Source organism: Pseudophryne corroboree, assembly GCF_028390025.1.
Source record: "Pseudophryne corroboree isolate aPseCor3 chromosome 3 unlocalized genomic scaffold, aPseCor3.hap2 SUPER_3_unloc_1, whole genome shotgun sequence".
NCBI classification, from domain to species: domain Eukaryota; kingdom Metazoa; phylum Chordata; class Amphibia; order Anura; family Myobatrachidae; genus Pseudophryne; species Pseudophryne corroboree.
In genome coordinates this window covers 312,045-335,659 of record NW_026967493.1, presented here as the reverse complement: position 1 = coordinate 335,659, position 23,615 = coordinate 312,045, and the positions used below count along the sequence as shown (strand labels likewise).

The 23,615-nt window shown below is 46.2% G+C and overlaps 1 protein-coding gene across 3 annotated transcripts in view; it reads left to right on the top strand.

The window, feature by feature from the left end:
• Nucleotides 1-22,610, top strand: part of LOC134983074 (zinc finger protein ZFP2-like) — a 36,487-nt gene extending 13,877 nt beyond the window's left edge. For 2 of the 3 annotated variants that reach the window (XM_063948768.1, XM_063948769.1), the window contains exon 7: nucleotides 20,342-22,610. In XM_063948768.1, coding sequence (XP_063804838.1) covers nucleotides 20,342-21,672 — 1,331 coding nt within the window. In that variant the 3' untranslated portion in view covers nucleotides 21,673-22,610. The remainder of the gene's footprint in view (nucleotides 1-20,341) is intronic. The other variant, XM_063948770.1, reaches the window with a different exon arrangement.
• Nucleotides 22,611-23,615: the final 1,005 nt, after the last annotated feature.

Genomic DNA, 23,615 nt, shown 5'->3' with positions numbered 1-23,615 from the left:
CTGAATCTGAGAAATTAAATGAGGTGTGTGATGATGCGTGGTTTTCCCCCGATAACGACTGATAATTTCTAAAATGTTATTGGCATTATATCCTTTCCCGCCAGAGGTTGGGGTGCGTTGGGAAACACCCCCTAGGGGGGATAAAGCGCTCACACGCTTGTAAGGGCTCTACCCTCTCCTGAGATGGCCGCCCTTAAGGATCCTGCAGATAGAAAGCAGGAGGGTATCCTAAAATGTATTTACACACATACTGGTGTTATACTGCGACCAGCAATAGCCTCAGCCTGGATGTGCAGTGCTGGGTTGGCGTGGTCGGATTCCCTGACTGAAAATATTGATACCCTAGATAGGGACAGTATATTTTTGCCTATAGAGCATTTAAAAGATGCATTTCTATATATGCGTGATGCACAGCGGAATATTTGCCGACTGGCATCAAGTCTAAGTGCGTTGTCCATTTCTACCAGTAGAGGGTTATGGACACGTCAGTGGTCAGGTGAGGCGTATTCCAAACGGCATTTGGAAGTATTGCCTTATGAAGGGGAGGAGTTATTTGGGGTCGTTCTTTCAGACCTGGTGGCCACGGCAACAGCTGGGAAATCCACGTTTGTACCCCAGGTCGCCTCTCAACATGAGAAGACGCCGTATTATCAGGCGCAGTCTTTTCGTGGACAAGGGGCAAAAGGTTCCTCATTTCTGCCCCGTGACAGAGGGAGAGGAAAAAGGCTGCAGAAATTAGCCAGTTCCCAGGAACAGAAACCCTCTCCCGCCTCTGCCAAGCCCTCAGTATGACGCTGGGGCTTTACAAGCAGAATTAGGCAAGGTGGAGGGCATGTCTCAATGAATTTCAGAGCGCAGTGGGCTCACTCGCAAGTAGACCCCTGGATCCTTTAGGTGATATCTCAGGGGTACAAATTAGAATTCGAGACGTCTCCCCCTCGCCGTTTCCTAAAGTCGGCTTTACCGATGTCTCCTTCTGACACGGAGACCGTTTTGGTAGCTATTCACAAGCTGTATTCCCAGCAGGTGATAATCAAGGTACCCCTCCTGCAACAGGGAACGGGGTATTAGTCCACACTGTTGTGGTACCGAAGCCAGACGGCTCGGTGAGACCGATTCTAAATCTAAAATCTTTGAACACTTACATACAGAGGTTCAAATTCAAGATTGAGTCACTCAGAGCAGTGATTGCGAACCTGGAAGAAGGGGACTACATGATGTCTCGGGACATCAAGGATGCTTACCTTCATGTCAAAATTTACCCTTCTCACCAAGGGTACCTCAGGTTTATGGTACAGAACTGTCACTATCAGTTCAGACGCTGCCGTATGGATGGTCCACGGCACCCCGGGTCTTTACCAAGGTAATGGCCGAAATGATGATACTCCTTCGAAGGAAGGGAATTTTAGTTATCCCTTACTTGGACGATTCCCTGATAAGGGTAAGATCCAGGGAACAGTTGGAGGTCGGTGTAGCACTATCTCAGGTAGTGTTGCGGCAGCACGATTGGATTCTCAATATTCCAAAATCGCAGCTGGTTCCGACGACTTGTTTTCTGTTCCTAGGGATGATCCTGGACACAGTCCAGAAAAAGGTGTTTCTCCCGGAGGAGAAAGCCAGGGAGTTATCCGAGCTAGTCAGGAACCTCCTAAAACCGAGCCAAGTCTCAGTGCATCAATGCACAAGGGTTCTGGGTAAAATGGTGGCTTCCTACAAAGCAATCCCATTCGGCAGATTCCACGCAAGAACTTTCCAGTGGGACCTGCTGGACAAATGGTCCGGGTCGCATCTTCAGATGCATCAGCGGATAACCCTGTCACCAAGGATAAGGGTATCCCTCCTGTGGTGGTTGCAGAGTGCTCATCTTCTAGAGGGCTGCAGTTTCGGCATTCAGGACTGGGTCCTGGTGACCACGGATGCCAGCCTGCGAGGCTGGGGAGCAGTCACACAGGGAAGGAATATCCAGGGCTTATGGTCAAGCCTGGAGACATCACTTCACATAAATATCCTGAAGCTAAGGGCCATTTACAATGCTCTAAGCTTAGCAAGACCTCTGCTTCAAGGTCAGCCGGTGTTGATCCAGTCGGACAACATCATGGCAGTCACCCACGTAAACAGACAGGGTGGCACAAGAAGCAGGAGGGCAATGGCAGAAGCTGCAAGGATTCTTTGCTGGGCGGAAAATCATGTGATAGCACTGTCAGCAGTATTCATTCCGGGAGTGGACAACTGGGAAGCAGACTTCCTCAGCACGACCTCCACCCGGGAGAGTGGGGACTTCACCCAGAAGTCTTCCACATGATTATAAACCGTTGAGAAAAACTCGACAGGTATTGCGCCAGGTCAAGGGACCCTCAGGCAATAGCTGTAGACGCTCTGGTAACACCGTGGGGGTACCAGTCAGTGTATGTGTTCCCTCCTCTGCCTCTCATACCCAAGGTACTGAGATAGATAAGATGGAGAGGAGTAAGCACTATATTCGTGGCTCCGGATTGGCCAAGAAGGACTTGGTAACCGGAACTTCAAGAGATGCTCACGGAAGATCCGTGGCCTCTACCTCTAAGAAGGGACCTGCTCCAGCAAGGACCCTGTCTGTTCCAAGACTTACCGCGGCTGCGTTTGACGGCATGGCGGTTGAACGCCGGATCCTGAAGGAAAAAAGGCATTCCGGATGAAGTCATCCCTATCCTGATCAAAGCCAGGAAGGATGTAACCGCAAAACATTATCACCGCATTTGGCGAAAATATGTTGCGTGGAGCGAGGCCAGTAAGACCCGACGGAGGAAATTCAACTGGGTCGATTCCTACATTTCCTGCAAACAGGAGTGTCTATGGGCCTGAAATTGGGGTCCATTAAGGTTCAAATTTCGGCTCTGTCAATTTTCTTCCAAAAAGAACTAGCTTCAGTCCCTGAAGTTCAGACGTTTGTAAAAGGGGTACTGCATATACAGCCTCTTTTTGTGCCTCCAGTGGCACTTTGGGATCTCAATGTAGTTTTTGGGTTCCAAAAGTCACATTGGTTTGAACCACTTAAATCTGTGGAGTTAAAATATCTCACATGGAAAGTGGTCATGCTGTTGGCCCTGGTCTGGGCCAGGCGCGTGTCAGAATTGGCGGCTTTATCCTGTAAAAGCCCTTATCTGATTTTCCATTCGGACAGGGCGGAATTGAGGACTCGTCCTCAAGTTCTCCCTAAGGTGGTTTCAGCGTTCACCTGAACCAGCCTATTGTGGTGCCTGCGGCTACTAGGGACTTGGAGGACTCCAAGTTGCTAGACGTTGTCAGGGCCCTGAAAATATATGTTTCCAGGACGGCTGGAGTCAGGAAATCTGACTCGCTGTTTATCCTGTATGCACCCAACAAGCTGGGTGCTCCTGCTTCTAAGCAGACTATTGCTCGTTGGATTTGTAATACAATTCAGCTTGCACATTCTGTGGCAGGCCTGCCACAGCCAAAAATCTGTAAATGCCCACTCCACAAGGAAGGTGGGCTCATCTTGGGCGGCTGCCCGAGGGGTCTCGGCTTTACAACTTTGCCGAGCAGCTACTTGGTCAGGAGCAAATACGTTTGTAAAATTATACAAATTTGATACCCTGGCTGAGGAGGACCTGGAGTTCTCTCAATTGGTGCTGCAGAGTCATCCGCACTCTCCCGCCCGTTTGGGAGCTTTGGTATAATCCCCATGGTCCTTACGGAGTCCCCAGCATCCACTAGGACGTCAGAGAAAATAAGAATTTACTTACCGATAATTCTATTTCTCTATCGTCCTAGTGGATGCTGGGGTTCCTGAAAGGACCATGGGGAATAGCGGCTCCGCAGGAGACAGGGCACAAAAAGTAAAGCTTTTCCAGATCAGGTGGTGTGCACTGGCTCCTCCCCCTATGACCCTCCTCCAGACTCCAGTTAGATTTTTGTGCCCGGCCGAGAAGGGTGCAATCTAGGTGGCTCTCCTAAAGAGCTGCTTAGAAAAAGTTTAGCTTAGGTTTTTTATTTTACAGTGAGTCCTGCTGGCAACAGGATCACTGCAACGAGGGACTGAGGGGAGAAGAAGTGAACTCACCTGCGTGCAGGATGGATTGGCTTCTTGGCTACTGGACATCAGCTCCAGAGGGACGATCACAGGTACAGCCTGGATGGTCACCGGAGCCGCGCCGCCGGCCCCCTTGCAGATGCTGAAGTCAGAAGAGGTCCAAAATCGGCGGCTGAAGACTCCTGCAGTCTTCTAAAGGTAGCGCACAGCACTGCAGCTGTGCGCCATTTTCCTCTCAGCACACTTCACACGCAGTCACTGAGGGTGCAGGGCGCTGGGGGGGGGCGCCCTGGGAGGCAAATGTAACCTATATAAAGGCTAAAAATACCTCACATATAGCCCCCAGAGGCTATATGGAGATATTTAACCCCTGCCTGGATTCACTAAATAGCGGGAGACGAGCCCGCCAAAAAAGGGGCGGGGCCTATCTCCTCAGCACACGGCGCCATTTCCTCTCACAGCTCCGCTGGTCAGGACGGCTCCCAGGTCTCTCCCCTGCACTGCACTACAGAAACAGGGTAAAACAGAGAGGGGGGGCAAATTTATGGCGATATTTTTATATATATATAAAGCAGCTATCAGGGAGCACTTATTATAAGGCTATCCCTGTTATATATAGCGCTTTTGGTGTGTGCTGGCAAACTCTCCCTCTGTCTCCCCAAAGGGCTAGTGGGTCCTGTCTTCGTTAGGAGCATTCCCTGTGTGTCTGCTGTGTGTCGGTACGTGTGTGTCGACATGTATGAGGACGATATTGGTGTGGAGGCGGAGCAATTGCCAAATATGAGGATGTCACCCCCTAGGGAGTCGACACCAGAATGGATGCCTTTATTTATGGAACTACGGGATAGTGTCAACACGCTAAAGCAGTCGTTTGACGACATGAGACGGCCGGACAATCAATTAGTGCCTGTCCAGGCGACTCAAACACCGTCAGGGGCTGTAAAACGCCCTTTGCCTCAGTCGGTCGACACAGACCCAGACACAGGCACTGACTCCAGTGGTGACGGTGACGAATCAACCGTATTTTCCAGTAGGGCCACACGTTATATGATTTTGGCAATGAAGGAGGCGTTACATTTAGCTGATACTACAGGTACCACTAAACAGGGTATTATGTGGGGTGTGAAAAAACTACCTATAGTTTTTCCTGAATCAGAAGAATTAAATGACGTGTGTAATGAAGCGTGGGTTGCTCCTGATAAAAAGCTGATAATTTCAAAGAAATTATTGGCATTATACCCTTTCCCGCCAGAGGTTAGGGAGCGCTGGGAAACATCTCCTAGGGTGGACAAGGCGCTAACACGCTTATCTAAACAAGTGGCGTTACCCTCTCCTGAGACGGCCGCACTTAAAGATCCATCAGATAGGAGGATGGAAAATATCCAAAAAAGTATATACACACATGCAGGTGTTATACTACGACCAGCTATAGCGACTGCCTGGATGTGCAGTGCTGGGGTAGTTTGGTCAGAGTCCCTGATTGAAAATATTGATACCCTGGACAGGGACAATATTTTACTGTCGTTAGAACAAATAAAGGATGCATTTCTTTATATGCGTGATGCACAGAGGGATATCTGCACACTGGCATCACGGGTAAGTGCTATGTCCATTTCGGCCAGAAGAGCTTTATGGACGCGACAGTGGACAGGCGATGCGGATTCAAAACGGCATATGGAAGTTTTGCCGTATAAAGGGGAGGAGTTATTTGGAGTCGGTCTATCAGATTTGGTGGCCACGGCTACAGCCGGGAAATCCACCTTTCTACCTCAAGTCACTCCCCAACAGAAAAAGGCACCGACTTTTCAACCGCAGCCCTTTCGTTCCTTTAAAAATAAGAGAGCAAAGGGCTATTCATATCTGCCACGAGGCAGAGGTCGAGGGAAGAGACAGCAACAGGCAGCTCCTTCCCAGGAACAGAAGCCCTCCCCGGCTTCTACAAAAGCCTCAGCATGACGCTGGGGCTTCTCAAGCGGACTCGGGGACGGTGGGCGGTCGTCTCAAAAATTACAGCGCGCAGTGGGCTCACTCGCAAGTAGATCCCTGGATCCTGCAGATAATATCTCAGGGGTACAGGTTGGAATTAGAGACAGATCCACCTCGCCGTTTCCTGAAGTCTGCTTTACCAACGTCCCCCTCCGAAAGGGAGACGGTTTTGGAAGCCATTCACAAGCTGTACTCTCAGCAGGTGATAGTCAAGGTACCTCTTCTACAACAAGGGAAGGGGTATTATTCCACTCTTTTTGTGGTACCGAAGCCGGATGGCTCGGTAAGGCCTATTCTAAATCTGAAGTCCTTGAACCTGTACATAAAGAAGTTCAAGTTCAAAATGGAGTCACTCAGAGCAGTGATAGCGAACCTGGAAGAGGGGGATTTTATGGTATCCTTGGACATCAAGGATGCGTATCTCCACGTTCCAATTTACCCCTCACACCAGGGGTACCTCAGGTTCGTTGTACAAAACTGTCACTATCAGTTTCAGACGCTGCCGTTCGGATTGTCCACGGCACCTCGGGTCTTTACAAAGGTAATGGCCGAGATGATGATTCTTCTTCGAAGAAAAGGCATATTAATTATCCCATACTTGGACGATCTCCTAATAAGAGCAAGGTCCAGAGAACAGCTAGAGATGGGATTAGCACTGTCTCAAGAAGTGCTAAAACAGCACGGGTGGATTCTGAATATTCCAAAATCCCAGTTAATGCCGACAACTCGTCTGCTGTTCCTAGGGATGATTCTGGACACGGTTCAGAAAAAGGTTTTTCTCCCGGAGGAAAAAGCCAAGGAGTTATCCGAGCTTGTCAGGAACCTCCTAAAACCAGGAAAGGTGTCTGTACATCAATGCACAAGAGTCCTGGGAAAAATGGTGGCTTCTTACGAAGCAATTCCATTCGGCAGATTCCACGCAAGAATTTTCCAAAGGGATCTGTTGGACAAATGGTCAGGGTCGCATCTTCAGATGCACCTGCGGATAACCCTGTCTCCAAGGACAAGGGTGTCTCTTCTGTGGTGGTTGCAGAGTGCTCATCTATTGGAGGGCCGCAGATTCGGCATACAGGATTGGATCCTGGTGACCACGGACGCCAGCCTGAGAGGCTGGGGAGCAGTCACACAAGGAAGAAACTTCCAGGGAGTATGGACGAGCCTGGAAACGTCTCTTCACATAAACATTCTGGAACTAAGAGCAATCTACAATGCTCTAAGCCAGGCAGAACCTCTGCTTCAGGGAAAACCGGTGTTGATCCAGTCGGACAACATCACGGCAGTCGCCCATGTGAACAGACAGGGCGGCACAAGAAGCAGGAGTGCAATGGCAGAAGCTGCAAGGATTCTTCGCTGGGCAGAGAATCATGTGATAGCACTGTCAGCAGTGTTCATCCCGGGAGTGGACAACTGGGAAGCAGACTTCCTCAGCAGACACGATCTTCACCCGGGAGAGTGGGGACTTCATCCAGAAGTCTTCCACATGCTGGTAACCCGTTGGGAAAGACCAATGGTGGACATGATGGCGTCTCGCCTCAACAAAAAACTGGACAGGTATTGCGCCAGGTCAAGAGATCCGCAGGCAATAGCTGTGGACGCGCTGGTAACGCCTTGGGTGTACCAGTCGGTGTATGTGTTTCCTCCTCTGCCTCTCATACCAAAAGTATTGAGAATTATACGGCAAAGAGGCGTAAGAACGATACTAGTGGTTCCGGATTGGCCAAGAAGGACTTGGTACCCGGAACTTCAAGAGATGATCACGGAAGATCCGTGGCCTCTACCTCTAAGGAGGGACTTGCTTCAGCAGGGTCCCTGTCTGTTTCAAGACTTACCGCGGCTGCGTTTGACGGCATGGCGGTTGAACGCCGGATCCTAAAGGAAAAAGGCATGCCGGAAGAAGTCATTCCTATTTTGATTAAAGCAAGGAAGGAAGTAACCGTGCAACATTATCACCGAATTTGGCGAAAATATGTTGCGTGGTGCGAAGATCGGAGTGCTCCGACGGAGGAATTTCAACTGGGTCGATTCCTACATTTCCTGCAATCAGGATTGTCTATGGGTCTCAAATTGGGATCTATTAAGGTTCAAATTTCGGCCCTGTCGATTTTCTTTCAAAAAGAATTGGCTTCAGTCCCTGAAGTCCAGACCTTTGTTAAGGGAGTGCTGCATATACAGCCTCCTGTGGTGCCTCCAGTGGCACCGTGGGATCTCAATGTGGTTTTGGACTTTCTAAAATCTCATTGGTTTGAACCACTAAAAAAGGTGGATTTGAAATATCTCACATGGAAAGTGACCATGCTTCTAGCCCTGGCTTCGGCCAGGAGAGTGTCAGAACTGGCAGCTTTATCTTACAAAAGCCCATATCTGATTTTCCATTCGGACAGGGCAGAACTGCGGACTCGTCCGCATTTTCTCCCTAAGGTGGTGTCAGCATTTCATCTGAACCAGCCTATTGTAGTGCCTGCGGCTACAAGTGACTTGGAGGACTCCAAGTTACTGGACGTTGTCAGAGCATTAAAAATATATATTGCAAGGACAGCTGGAGTCAGAAAATCTGACTCGTTGTTTATATTGTATGCACCCAACAAGATGGGTGCTCCTGCGTCTAAGCAGACGATTGCTCGTTGGATCTGTAGCACAATCCAACTTGCACATTCTGTGGCAGGCCTGCCACAGCCTAAATCTGTAAAGGCCCACTCCACAAGGAAGGTGGGCTCATCTTGGGCGGCTGCCCGAGGGGTCTCGGCATTACAACTTTGCCGAGCAGCTACGTGGTCAGGGGAGAACACGTTTGTAAAATTTTACAAATTTGATACTCTGGCTAAGGAGGACCTGGAGTTCTCTCATTCGGTGCTGCAGAGTCATCCGCACTCTCCCGCCCGTTTGGGAGCTTTGGTATAATCCCCATGGTCCTTTCAGGAACCCCAGCATCCACTAGGACGATAGAGAAAATAAGATTTTACTTACCGATAAATCTATTTCTCGGAGTCCGTAGTGGATGCTGGGCGCCCATCCCAAGTGCGGATTATCTGCAATAATTGTACATAGTTATTGTTAACAAATTCGGGTTATTGTTGAAGGAAGCCATCTTTCAGAGGCTCCGCTGTTATCATACTGTTAACTGGGTTTAGATCACAAGTTGTACGGTGTGATTGGTGTGGCTGGTATGAGTCTTACCCGGGATTCAAAATCCTCCCTTATTGTGTACGCTCGTCCGGGCACAGTACCTAACTGGAGTCTGGAGGAGGGTCATAGGGGGAGGAGCCAGTGCACACCACCTGATCTGGAAAAGCTTTACTTTTTGTGCCCTGTCTCCTGCGGAGCCGCTATTCCCCATGGTCCTTTCAGGAACCCCAGCATCCACTACGGACTCCGAGAAATAGATTTATCGGTAAGTAAAATCTTATTTTCTCGTAGTCCGTAGTGGATGCTGGGCGCCCATCCCAAGTGCGGATTGTCTGCAATACTGGTACATAGTTATTGTTACCAAAAAATTCGGGTTATTGCTGTAGTGAGCCATCTTTTCTAGAGGCTCCTCTGTTATCATGCTGTTAACTGGGTTCAGATCACAAGTTGTACAGTGTGATTGGTGTAACTGGTATGAGTCTTACCCGGGATTCAAAATCCTTCCTTATTGTGTACGCTCGTCCGGGCACAGTATCCTAACTGAGGCTTGGAGGAGGGTCATAGGGGGAGGGGCCAGTGCACACCAGATAGTCCTAAAGCTTTCTTTAGATGTGCCCAGTCTCCTGTGGAGCAGCTATTCCCCATGGTCCTTACGGAGTCCCCAGCATCCACTACGGACTACGAGAAATAGAATTATCGGTAAGTAAATTCTTATTTTCCCCCTCACATCATGTCACTGTGTTACCAGCCCAGAGATCTGACCAGTCTCCTCCCCATACTCTCTGGTATATTTCATACATCAGGAGCCATCAGTCCCTATTATACTCCTGCTCTCCCCCTCACATGTCACTGTGTGTTACCAGCCCAGAGATCTGACCAGTCTCCTCCCCATACTCTCTGGTATATTTCATACATCAGGAGCCATCAGTCCCTATTATACTCCTGCTCTCCCCCTCACATGTCACTGTGTGTTACCAGCCCAGAGATCTGACCAGTCTCCTCCCTGTTCTCTATAACAACATACACCCTATCACAATCAACTCCATGTATGCAAACACACAATGCTGTAATCAAACACTCATTTACGCATAGTCCTTCAACCAATGCTTGTCTTAAATTATGATGAGCTTAAAATAGTAGTATTTGACCAGAAGGCAATATAGAGGCTGTTTCACTGTTGTCTTTTGTTACCTTTGTGCCCACCTGGAGAACTTTGAGTAGTGGCTAGGACATGCTGGGCTTTTACGTCTCCAATGTGTGCGTGTGAGAGAACTGACTGGTAGCAGAGTGTCCCTGGCTTATGTGGTGTCCTGTCCCATGATAGTAGCTGGGATATGTTTCCCACCAATGTCTGCATGTCACCGTGGCTGGGTCTGTGCAGTCTACTTGGTAATCCGGTTGTGTTGTATTTTGAGACAACACTTTATCTTTACAGCAAGAGTAATATTTGCTGTATGTACATTTATAATTGTATTATTGTCCTTTATGTATATGATACCACAAGGGGTCCATGGTGCCTTACAAAGCACAGAAACGGAATGAACACAATACAATTATACTATAGAACATTGCAGGACACGGACAAGTTTTATAACCATCCCTGCATCTATGATTATAATAATGAGATGAGCAGCAGGGTGGCGGAACCCAAGAGTTAGGTGCCGCTACAGGGAGTAGATTATGGTATAAGTAAGGGAAGGAAAAGCACATGGAGAAGAGAGTCCTGCTACTGAGAGCTTACATTCTAAAGGGGATGGGCAGACAGATGGATGACACCCAAGGGAGAGACTGTGAGCAAGGAGAATGGGTCAGTGGGTTAGGATGAGAGCTGGAAGGCTTTGATGAAGAAGTGGGTCTTAAGAGCTAGTTCGAAGTTTTGTAGAAAGGTGGAGAGTTTGACCGAGAGAGAGTTCCAGATGTAGGGAGCAGCATGGACAAAATCTTGGAGTAATCAGTTGGGAGTGAAGTTGATGGGTGGGAGTTGATGGAGTGATGTTGATAGTTGGGAGTGTGAAGAGAGATAAGGTCAGTAATGTGAGTAGGAGAGGATTGGATGACGGCTTTGTTAGTGAGTGGGAAAAGTTTGAGTTGAGTTTTGAAGAGGAAGGGGAGTCAGTGTTGGGTTTCTTGCAGAGGGGAGGCAGATGTATATTTGGAGAGGAAGAGGAGTCGGGCAGCAGCATTGATGACAGATTGGAGTGGAGAGAGGTCGGAGACAGGGAGGCAAATAAAAGGAGGTTACAGTAGTCCAATCTGGAGATGACCAGTGAGTGGACGAGGGTCTTAGTGGCCTCCAGCGTGAGAGAGTCTGATCCTGGAGATATTTCTGAGATTGAAACAGCAAGACTGCAAGAGGTACTGAATATGTGGTTTGAAGGAGAAGGAGGAATTGAGGATAGCTTTGAGGCACTGCCCTTGCAGAATAGAGAAGATGGTGATGTCAGTTGATAAATTGTGAAAGATCATGTTATTCAGGAGGTTAGAAAGATGATCAACCCAGTCTTAGACTTGTTAAGTTTAAGAAAGCGCTGGGATATCTAGGAAGAAATTATAGAAATACACTTTGAGATATGAGTGAGGAGAGGAGAGAAGAGTGCAGGGGTGGAGAGGTAGAGCTGAGCGTCATTAGCAAAGAGATGATATTGTACAGATGGGTCCTCCATTTTCTTGGCTCTTTCTGCGCCTAGACGGAGGTTTTGTCACGCCTAGACGATAGCTTAGGTTGCTGAGTTTAATCACGGACAGGCACGTTGAGGCGCGACTAGATACTCAGCATGCAATACGCATCACCACTGGGTGGCTAAAGCGCCACTAATCCAGTACTTTAGATCAAGTAGCGGCGGATTGATCTACAAGCTCTGGCAAATGGTCAGTGACGACTGTAATGTTAATAGATGGTGACTAATGGTCAGACGGAGAGAGTTAAAAAATTAAATAGTTTATACAGACACAAACGAACATGTTAAAACACTTGTGTATGCAGACGCAACTAATGTGTGAAAGGAATAATGTAGCTCATTGACTTTAAAGTATGTACAGTGCACTAAATACTGTGCTTTTGAAAAACATGTATGAGCGTCCGAGTCCCCTAAGGCATAAACCAACACCAATGGGAAGGAATCGCTCTTTGCAGTACTTTTACACATGAACTTGTGAATCTTCTATGAAGCGTCGTGGGCTAGTGATGAAGGCTCCCGCCTCTCATGCTGAGAGTCCCAGGTTCGATTTCCAAAGTGACAACCTTTTTTTTTTTTTTTTTATTTGTTCCCGTGCTATTCACTTTATTATTATTTTTTGTTCTTTGTAATACATTCAGTGGAAGGGTGCACACAGGTTTCACATAAATCAGAGTAAGTCTACAGGAGCGACTCATTCCGCTATATACAATACACAGCGGTAATGAGTATAAATTAGTGTATTCTGACGCAACTGAGCAACACAGTACTGTAGATCGTCGGCGTTTGTGTATTGTACCTGACCTGAACTCCCTCCCTGTCTCCTGCATGAACTGTGCAGGCTCACAGGGAGGGAAGGCGATGGGGGTAGGAGGTGGAAAATACCGTGCTTTTGAAATGCATGTATTGTATGAGCGTCCGAGTCCCCTAAGGCATAAACCAACACCAATGGGAAGGAATCGCTCTTTGCAGTACTTTTACACATGAACTTGTGAATCTTCTATGAAGCGTCGTGGGCTAGTGATGAAGGCTCCCGCCTCTCATGCTGAGAGTCCCAGGTTCGATTTCCAAAGTGACAACCTTTTTTTTTTTTTAATGTGTTCCCGTGCCATTCACTTTATTATTATTTTTTGTTCTTTGTAATACATTCAGTGGAAGGGTGCACACAGGTTTCACATAAATCAGAGTAAGTCTACAGGAGCGACTCATTCCGCTATATACAATACACAGCGGTAATGAGTATAAATTAGTGTATTCTGACGCAACTGAGCAACACAGTACTGTAGATCGTCGGCGTTTGTGTATTGTACCTGACCTGAACTCCCTCCCTGTCTCCTGCATGAACTGTGCAGGCTCCCAGGGAGGGAAGGCGATGGGGGTAGGAGGTGGAAAATACCGTGCTTTTGAAATACATGTACTGTATGAGCGTCCGAGTCCCCTAAGGCATAAACCAACACCAATGGGAAGGAATCGCTCTTTGCAGTACTTTTACACATGAACTTGTGAATCTTCTATGATGCGTCGTGGGCTAGTGATGAAGGCTCCCGCCTCTCATGCTGAGAGTCCCAGGTTCGATTTCCAAAGTGACAACCTTTTTTTTTTTTGTGTGTGTTCCCGTGCCATTCACTTTATTATTATTTTTTGTTCTTTGTAATACATTCAGTGGAAGGGTGCACACAGGTTTCACATAAATCAGAGTAAGTCTACAGGAGCGACTCATTCCGCTATATACAATACACAGCGGTAATGAGTATAAATTAGTGTATTCTGACGCAACTGAGCAACACAGTACTGTAGATCGTCGGCGTTTGTGTATTGTACCTGACCTGAACTCCCTCCCTGTCTCCTGCATGAACTGTGCAGGCTCCCAGGGAGGGAAGGCGATGGGGGTAGGAGGTGGAAAATACCGTGCTTTTGAAATACATGTACTGTATGAGCGTCCGAGTCCCCTAAGGCATAAACCAACACCAATGGGAAGGAATCGCTCTTTGCAGTACTTTTACACATGAACTTGTGAATCTTCCATGAAGCGTTGTGGGCTAGCGATGAAGGCTCCCGCCTCCCATGCTGAGAGTCCTGGGCTCGATTCCCAAAGTGCCAACCTTTCTTCTTTTTTTTCTTTTTTTCTTCATGGCTGAGGGCTGCCACGATGCAGGAGGGAATTGGCCGGCGGCCATTTTGTCAGTTTTCTATGCGATCGAGTCCAGTGCATCGCTATGTGCATAGAGCTCGCTTATCCCTATCACCCCTGTTTATTTTAGCTAGGGGATTGTGACGCTCCTTTAGCATTGGCCCATAGCATACAAAACCTGTGCCGTTACTTGCTTCATAGCCGAGTCCCTCAATGGGGCAAGGAGTCACTGACGGTAGCCATTTCAATTGAGTCTGCCCTACTACAGAATTGTATGTGTACCGTACGGGGCATAGAACCTTAACAGTAGAAACGCTCCTGCAGCTTCGCCCTGTTTCATGTAAAACTTGTGTGCACACTTCTATTGAATGTGAAAGTATACTACAGATCTATAGATATTTAAAAAAAAAAAAAAAGTGTCTGGAAGAAACTAGTACTAGAAACTCCTAAAATGATCAAATCAGGCGCTCTATTTAAAGGCACAGAAATACAAGCTGTTGGTCACCCAATTGTTTAATTATATTAATATGGTTATATCCATATAATTATAGCAGCTCCCATTTGAGTATTCTGTAGTACTCAGATCAATGGAAAATATATATGAGACATGCAATGTCACAAGAGAGCGCTAAGTAGCAATTACTAGGCTGTAAAGAGTAGTAGGCTGGTAAAAGAGGAGATTGGGTGCTGATGGTCTGAAGTGACGTCCTAACATATGGAGTTAATTTTAGAAATTAAGTGGGTGGCAGAGAGGTAGAAGTAGGGCAGAGAATGGAGTTGAATGTGGCAAAGAGACGATGGGAGTTGAAGAACTGGGAGGAGATAAGGGTCTTCAAATACAATACTAAAGGTTTGTGGCGTGTGGACACTGTTGCAGGTATCTGGTGCACTTGAAATGCCAAGGTTGAGGTATGGCTATTTGAGGGTGAGTAGAGACCACTGGAGCAGTCAAGAGCAGTAAGGGAGACCTTGTATAGGGACATGGCTTTGGCAAGGGAGAGAAGCAAGTCAAGCAGCGAGAATTAGATTGCAGTGTCAATAGCTTCAAGGTTACACTTTGTAATGGTAGCTTTTGGAGGCAGAGGTGGAGAAGAAGTGAGAAATAAGTTAAAAGGTTGAAGAGGATGGTCAGAGAGGGGGAATGGGGAATTGGTGATATAAAAAATATCACCACGGTGAGTGAAGACCATATAAATTGTCCACTCCTATGAGAGGGTGAGTATGTTATTCAGAGAGAAAATGATGATGTGAGGGTAAGGAGTTTAGAAGCAGAGGGGACAGTGGGGGCATCAATAGGGATATTGAAATCACCTAAGATTAGGGAGGGGAAGGTTTGGGGTGAGGAAGTGGGGCAGCCAGGAAGCAAAATTGTCAAGCAATAGCATGAACTTTGAATGTTGAGAATAGAAGGGACGGTTCTGAAGGTATGCATTGGTAGGAGTAAATGGAGGCTAGAAGAACCCCAACAATACCACCATGGTGAGACTGTGAGGCTTCCAGAGGATAGAGCGGTAGGAAAAGTGGTGTCAGAGGGGGAAATCCAGGTTTCAGTAAGGACTAGGAAATTTAGGGAGTTGGAGATGAAGAGGTCATGGGTTTGGGACCCGTTTATTACAGACAGTTCTGGCATTCCACAGGACACAGGAGAGAAGGACTGAGTTAGTGGAATATGAATGAGATCACCAGAGTTGCTTTAGTGTTTAGGTGAGATTAATTTGGGGGACGGAGATGAAGAGAATGGTGATGGTGCAGGCTGTAGAACGAGGAAGGGAACTGCAGGTGTTGAGCAGGGAGAAAGTTGTTATGTGGATAGAGGGGAGGTGACAGGGGGAGGAGGGCGGGAGCAGGGCATAGTGGGCGGGAGCAGGGCATAGTGGTGGGGGAGTAGAACCATGGGGGGGGAGAAGTGAATAAAAAGAGAGGAAGGAGGGGAGAAGAGGAGGGTAAGTGAGACAGAGGAGGGGAAAGGAGCCGAAGAGATTAGGGGGGGAGGATAGGGGTCAGAACAGGGGGTAGAATAAAGGATTGTATAGACACTGGGGTGTTATTCAGCTATGGATGGATCTAGCATTGCTGCTGCTTACTTGGAAGAAGCAGCGATTCTTTCATATGGTAATGCAGCAGGATATAAGTAGACGGCTCCTGCATGCATGTGTGATACTCTGCTGCGTCCCAGGATGTAGCATCGGGTCACCTGCGACATCACCCACCGATTGAGTGACCCATGAGGCTGCGCGTACCAGCCAGCAAAGCTCCATCACTGAGGCCAGCAAATCTTTGTTGGAAGACTGAGACCTTGGCCTCCCATTCCCTCAAAATGGTGGTGACCCTTCCTCCGTTTTGGGAAACTTAGGCCATCACCGCTCCCAAACAGCTGTAGACTGTTAATCACCTGAGGTATGCGGCTGTGCTACTGCTGTAGCGGGAGGACAATACATGAACTTATCTTAGAGGGATTCCGACCACAGGATTTAGATCTGCACACTTTCTTGCATTAACAATGGCTTTAGAGACCACTACATATATGCAGTACAGAATTGGGAGATAACTTGAGTAAGGACCCCCGTATATCAGCAATCACAAGTTATTGTTTCACAGATCCTGTGATGTTTTTTTTTCTTCCCCAGATAACTTGTTTCCCCGACCCTTCTGACTTGCCCATACATTACGGATTTGTTCTGTATGGGGTAGCCCCTGGATCTTTTAGGTGGCCCTGGTTCTAAAAATGCAGGGAGCAAAATGTGTAGGGGTCCTCCGTATTTAATAAACCAGCACGGGCTCTTGGAGCCGGCCCTGGTTCTAAAAATACGGACAAAAAAAATGAGTAGGGGTCCCCCGTATTTTTAAAACCTGCACTGTGCTCCACTAGTAGGGGAAGTAATGCAACAGCCAGTGGACACACTTGACGGGTTCACCCCAGTCAAAGCATTCTGCCCCCTCCCCCCTAACTAGTCGGCCCTGCCCGGGGACTCCAGGGGAAGTGGGGGCCCTCCCCTCCGGAGCACTCAAGACCTAGGCAGAAGCCTGTGCTATTTCTGGCATGCCTGGGCAGTGGGTGCTAAGTTGATAGCATGTCACAGTGTAAAAAATATTAGGGCAGATATATTAACCTGGAGAAGGCATAAGGAGGTGATAAACCAGTGATATGTGCAAGGTGATAAAGGCAGCAGCCAATCAGCTCCAATATGTAAATTAACATTTAGGATCTGATTGGCTGGTGCATTTATCACCTTGCACAGATCACTGGTTTATCACTTCCTTGTGCCTTCTCCAGGTTAATACATCTGCCCCATTGTCCTTTACAGTGGGACTACAGATCCCGGCAAGCCTGCACTGCACGCTGGTTCTTGGACAACCACTAAGGGCCCACTGGTACCTATGGTCCGCCTGTAAAGGAAATATTAAAACAAATGATTAAAACATTTGAGGTTGTGTGTTTATTTCTCTGCACCTTCACCTAGGGGCGTCTGGCCTTTAAGTTCTTTTACATGGGCGCTGCCTCTCCGGGTCTGCCTGCGGTTTCCTCTTCTTTGATCTTCACCTGGAGGGAAGCGGCCGTGTAAGCTATCTTGCATTGGCCACCGCCCACCCAGGTCCCTGGAGTCTTTAGAAGCACTTGCCAGCTCCTCCTTCGCCATCGGACTCCCTGCCCCCTGACTTCCGCTGGCTGATACAGCCAGCACCAGGGGGCGGGGGTGATGATTCTGTGAGTCACGATTGACTGACTCATCGTGGCCATCTTGAATTTTAAAAATGGCGCTGTGTTCAAGCAAATTTTTTAAATAGGGAGTTCAGCCATTCAGGAGAGCTAGGCCTCAATCTTTTTAGAAAAAGAACTGAAGGCAATGATTGGGATCCCAGAACCGCTGCCTGCATCAATTACCACTGCTTGCAGGTAAAAAAATGAATTGACGCCCGTGCGCACACACCCATCCCACTGCTGCGCCTCTATAGGCACCCCACCTTACTACCATCGATGCTATAGGCACCTGCCCCCATCCCACTACCTCCGCCGCTGCTATTGGCAACGCCCCACTACTACTGAAATGTCCACTATAATTGGGCACAACCTCCTGCAGCATGCAAAGCCCTTCCCACAGTTGGTAAAATGGTTAGCCCATTGGCCGGTCCTCGCCATAAACCTAAAAACAAAGCCCAGATCAATTATGATTTTTAAACATGTTCAAAAAATGATCGGGAACACCAAATCAGATCTTTAATCAAGATTGCCAGTAGGGGGGAGTCCATACATCACCTATTTATTGGGACAGTCCTCTCCAGAACGGAGTATTGCTCCAATATATCGCTGATGTATGGGGGCCTTAAATTGGCAATTGCCATTGGTTCTGATTGATGATCATTTCATCCAGAATGCCCCTTCTGTGCTTTCATAAAAGCACACAGGGGTTATATCTGGCATCTACTTTACAGTGGTAAGCTGTTCAGTTACGTTTTTATCATATAATATATTTTTGCTTTTTTGATTTGCTATGCAGTGTTATTGGTTGATATAATAGTGTGCTCCTTTATTTTTGCTCTTACCTTTTTAAAGTATCCCACTAAGGGGAAGGCTTATCAATAAGTGATATTCTTGTTATCACTCATTACGAATGATAAATAGTGCTCCAGCCAATCAGCTCCTAACTGTCATGTGTTTGAAAAATGACGGGAGCTGATTGGCTGGGGCACCACTTATCATTCGTAACGAGTGATAACAAGAATATCACTCGTTGATAAATCTGCACCATAAACATTATACAATATTGTACTATACATATAACTTTTTGCCCACAAAGAGTCCTTTCCTTATTCTCTGCTTTGTCTATGTGAATGTAACTATTAAAATCGCGACAGTCAAAATACCGACAACCACTGACCAACAAGGTCAAAATACCGTCATTTAAAATGTCGACAGGTCAAAAAGTCGACTTGAGTTTTTCATTTTTTTTCCCATTGAAACCGACTTGTTCATACTTCACCAACCCAGTGGACCTGGTAGGGGGAATATTATAGTGTGCCGAGCGCAGCGAGCCATGTGCCGGGACGCGGTACATTTATACGGTGTCCATGTTGACCTATGTCGAAATACACACCAAAAAACAATGAAAACCTTGTGTCAACTTTTTGACATGTCAACATTTTAAGTTGGTATTTTGGCCCTCAGGATTTTGATTGTAGGTATTTTATGCTGAACCTGATGATATAGGTCTGGGAAGCAAAAAGGAAGAGGGCCCTACCCATTAGAGCTTACAATCTATAAGTGGAGGGGTTGACAGACGGGGATAACACAGAGAAGAGAGCTGGTGAGTGAGGAGCATAGAGAAGTTTTAGAATGAGGGTGGAAATCTTTAATAAAGAATTGGGTTTTGAGAGTCTGTATGAAGCTTTGGAGAGAGGTGGAGAGTCTGAGAGGGTGCGAGTTCCAGTGGTGGGAAGCAGCATGGGCAAAGTCTTGGAGGCAGGAGTGGATGGAGGTAATTAATGGAGGAAAAGTGCCAGTCAGTGGCAGAGCGAAGTGGCGACAGGAGTGTGGGTGGAACAGTTGGTGATGTAGGGGTGGAGAGGATTGGATAATTTCTTTATAGGTGAATGCGAGGAATTTTAAATGGGTCCTGATGGGGATGAGGAGCCAGTGTATGGCCTCTAAGAGATGGGAGTCAGAAGAAGTCCATTTGAAAAATATGAGCTTGGGAGTAACATTGAGGACAGATTGGAGTGGAGATGGGAGATGAGGAGGTCCAATGTAGAGATGACCATTGAGTGGCTGAGGGTCTTTGTTCAAGGTGAGAAAGGGTCTGATATTGGAGATATTTTGAAGGTTGAAGTGGCAATACTAGGAGAGGGACTAAATATGAGGAGTGAAGGGTAACTCCAGCACACTTGTGGTATAGAGAGAGATGTAAGGCTGACGATAAATAGTTAAATTAATGGGACTGAAGGTGATCAGCTTAGTCTGAAAGCCCCCACACATTAGAATGACTCTCAAGCGATGCAATGTCGTTTACAATTTCCCTTGAACTCCCCGGCATCCCTAGACATACGATATAGGGCATACACACTATGCAGTCTACAAATATATCCTCTGTGGCTACATCCAGTAGTATGCTGTGTTAATGAGCTGACCAGATCTTCCCTGCAGTAGGCAAGATCTGAAGTTACGACAAACGACCTGCAGGACCGCACAGAGGATCGTTGTCGTTAGTGGAAACTACACGATTTGCACTTTTACTAATGATATATTGATTTGATGTGTCTATATTGTCTGCATTGTGTACAATATCATTCTAACATGTCAGCACCTTTAGACATTTTAAGTTTAAGAAAGTGCTGAGACACCCATGAACATTTGCTTCTCAATGTAAACAATTATGTCTACTTTCATACATTTGTTTCCAGTAGATGGATGCACCAGCAGGAATACCTCGGAGGGAGATCTCTTACTGTCGCCAGATCGTAAAATAGAAGATAAAAACATCAGACTAGATCCTCCAGGAGATAACCCTATTACCCTAAATATACATCCAGCACTTCACAATGCGTTTGAGGAATGTCCTGATAAATCAGATCTTGCTAAACTCAGAACACCTCATAAAGGTGATACAGTATTATCCTGTTCTGAATCTGGTAAAAGTTGTATACGTCAGTCAGTGTCTATTCAACATAAAAAAACTCACAAAAGTGAGAAGCCATTTTCATGTTCTGTGTGCAGAAAATGTTTTACACGGAAATCATATCTATTTGTACATCAGCAGAGACACAAATTTGTAAAACTGTTTACATGTTCTGGGTGTGGGAAATGCTTTACATGGAAAAAATCTCTTGTTATACACCAGAGAAGTCACACAGGTGAGAAACCATTTTCATGCTCTGAGTGTGGGAAATGTTTTACACAGAATTCCAATCTCCTTATACATCAGAGAAGACACACTGGTGAGAAGTTGTTTTCATGCTCTGAGTGTGAGAAATGTTTTACGCAGAAATCCACTCTCATTATACATCTGAGAAGTCACACAGGTGAGAAGCCGTTTTCATGTTCTGTGTGTGGGAAATGTTTTACACAGAAATCAAACCTTGCTACACATCAGAGAAGTCACACAGGTAAGAAGCCATTTTCATGCTCTGAGTGTGAGAAATCTTTTGCAGCTCAATCAGATTTTGTTGTACATCAGAGGATACACAAGCACGAAAAGCCGTTCCCATGTTCTGTGTGTGGGAAATGCTTTACACGGAAAACATCTCTTGTTAGACATCAGAGAATTCACATGGGCGACAAGCCATTTTCATGTTCTGTGTGCGGGAAATGTTTTACAGAGAAAACAGAGCTTGTTATGCATCAGAGAACTCACACAGGCGAGAAGCCGTTTTCATGTTCTGTGTGTGGGAAATGTTTTACACAGAAATCAAACCTTGTTACACATCAGAGAAGTCACACAGGTAAGAAGCCATTTTCATGCTCTGAGTGTGAGAAATCTTTTGCAGCTCAATCAGATTTTGTTGTACATCAGAGGATACACAAGCACGAAAAGCCGTTCCCATGTTCTGTGTGTGGAAAATACTTTACACGGAAAACATCTCTTTTAAGACATCAGAGAATTCACATGGGCGAAAAGCCATTTTCATGTTCTGTGTGCGGGAAATGTTTTACAAAGAAAACAGAGCTTGTTATGCATCAGAGAGCTCATACAGGTGAGAAGCAGTTTCCATGTTCTGAGGGGTGTATTTACTAAAGTGTGGGCTTTTAAATATGAAGATGTTGCCCATGGCAACCAATCCGATTCTAGCTATTATCTTCTAGAAGGTGCTAGATAAATGAGTAGAATCTGGCTGCTATCGGCAACATCTCTTCTAAAATCCTGCACTTTAGTAAATATACATACAAATTACAACTGTTTAGCCATCAGAGAGATCACACAGGGAGAATACAATTTCAATGAGCCGATACACATGAAACAAACGCATCAATACTAACTATTGTAAAAGCTGTGTATATTATAAATGTAAATAATAAAAGGAGGAGTTGGGGAAATCACAGAGCATATACTCCATATACTACATTATTCACATACGGCTGATAGGGACGGAGGTGTAGATGTGGCGAAAGTCCGATAAGACCTCACTCAAAAATGACAAACTTGTCAGGATGACAGCCAATGGCCACTTCTGATTGGCTGAATGTGTACATTAAAAAACTGTTGTAATTGTGTCTTTTATCTTGTTTAACAAGCTCAATGCAAATTAAATCTCTATTAATGACACTGTTGGACGCCGTACTGTAATGTGTATGGATTGTATACTGATTTTTGAGCCATCACTGTGAAGCCGCACCTCAAAACATAACCCGGGCGCCTTAGTTCTGGTCTGCAAGAGTAAGGAGGCCCAGAAACATGCACTTTATGGGGAGCGTTTGGGAGTAAGACGCGAGTTCTGTCACATCAACATGAGCCCCATACTGTTGGATTTTGGACAGAATTACATTGGTTTGTCCTACTCGGACCACAGATGGTACGATCCAATTGACTGAGGTACTAATTAAGCCACTTATGCCTACTCATGGATATCCTTAAAACCTGAACTGTTGGGATGCCCTAAGGGCCACGTTTCGGAACCACCGGTGTAAGATTACTTTAATGTTTTGCTATGAAAATAAAGATATGTGGGCACTTTATTGCTCTCCAATATTTGACAAATCTCCCCCCACAGTTCTTGGCTGCAGACTTTGGGGGTTAATCAGAGTTATTTGCAAACAAAAATTTTTGCAATTGGGCAAAACCATGTGCACTGCAGGGGGGGGGGGGGCAGATATAACGTGCAGGGAGAGTTCGATTTGGTAGATATTGTTTCTGCAGGGTAAATACTGGCTGCTTTATTTTTATACTGCAATTTAGATTTCAGTTTGAGCACACCCCACCCAAATCTAACTCTCTCTGCACATGTTACATCTGCCCCACCTGCAGTGCACATGGTTTTGCCCAATTGCTAAAGTTTTTTGGTTTGCTAACAACTCTGAATTACCCCATCTAAGGGACGGGACTCCCTGGATTGAATAGGTCTCTGATGAATTAGAAACTATGATATGATGTTACTTGCTACTATGAGAAATATGAACCAGTGACATAAGGATCAAGAATATACAGATGAAGGCATGCTCCTCTATTGTCCTTATGGCGTGTAGTGTGAAAAACTAGTCTCATTACGTATGCCTGCGCCTATCCGCAGGGTGGTGTAGGCAGTCACAGTATAAAGAATCGAGTCTCTGGTGAGTGAAATACTGGTGTTCATCCACCAGGTGTCGCTTTTTAAAACCGCCGTTGCGCATGCGTGAAGTCTCCAATGTAAAGTGAAATGATGATTGTAGTTTATACAAGTTTAAATGCTTTTTTATTTCCATCTGTGCTACAAGTCTTTACCTGAACCCTAAATATCACAAACACAGTACAAAGACTTGTCTGTGAAACAGCCATTGCTGTAGCCATACATGACGTGTACAGTATTGCCCTTCAAAATTAAAATACTGTTTGTGTTACACATTACTAGTGCCCTTATTCACATTATGCCACACAGGAGTGGTGCCTTTATAGTGTTCATTCTAGTACCCTGCACCTAATCATTGAGGAGGGCATACTGTACTTTATTTAAGCTACACATTTTTAGAGGTGATGTATCGCTACCA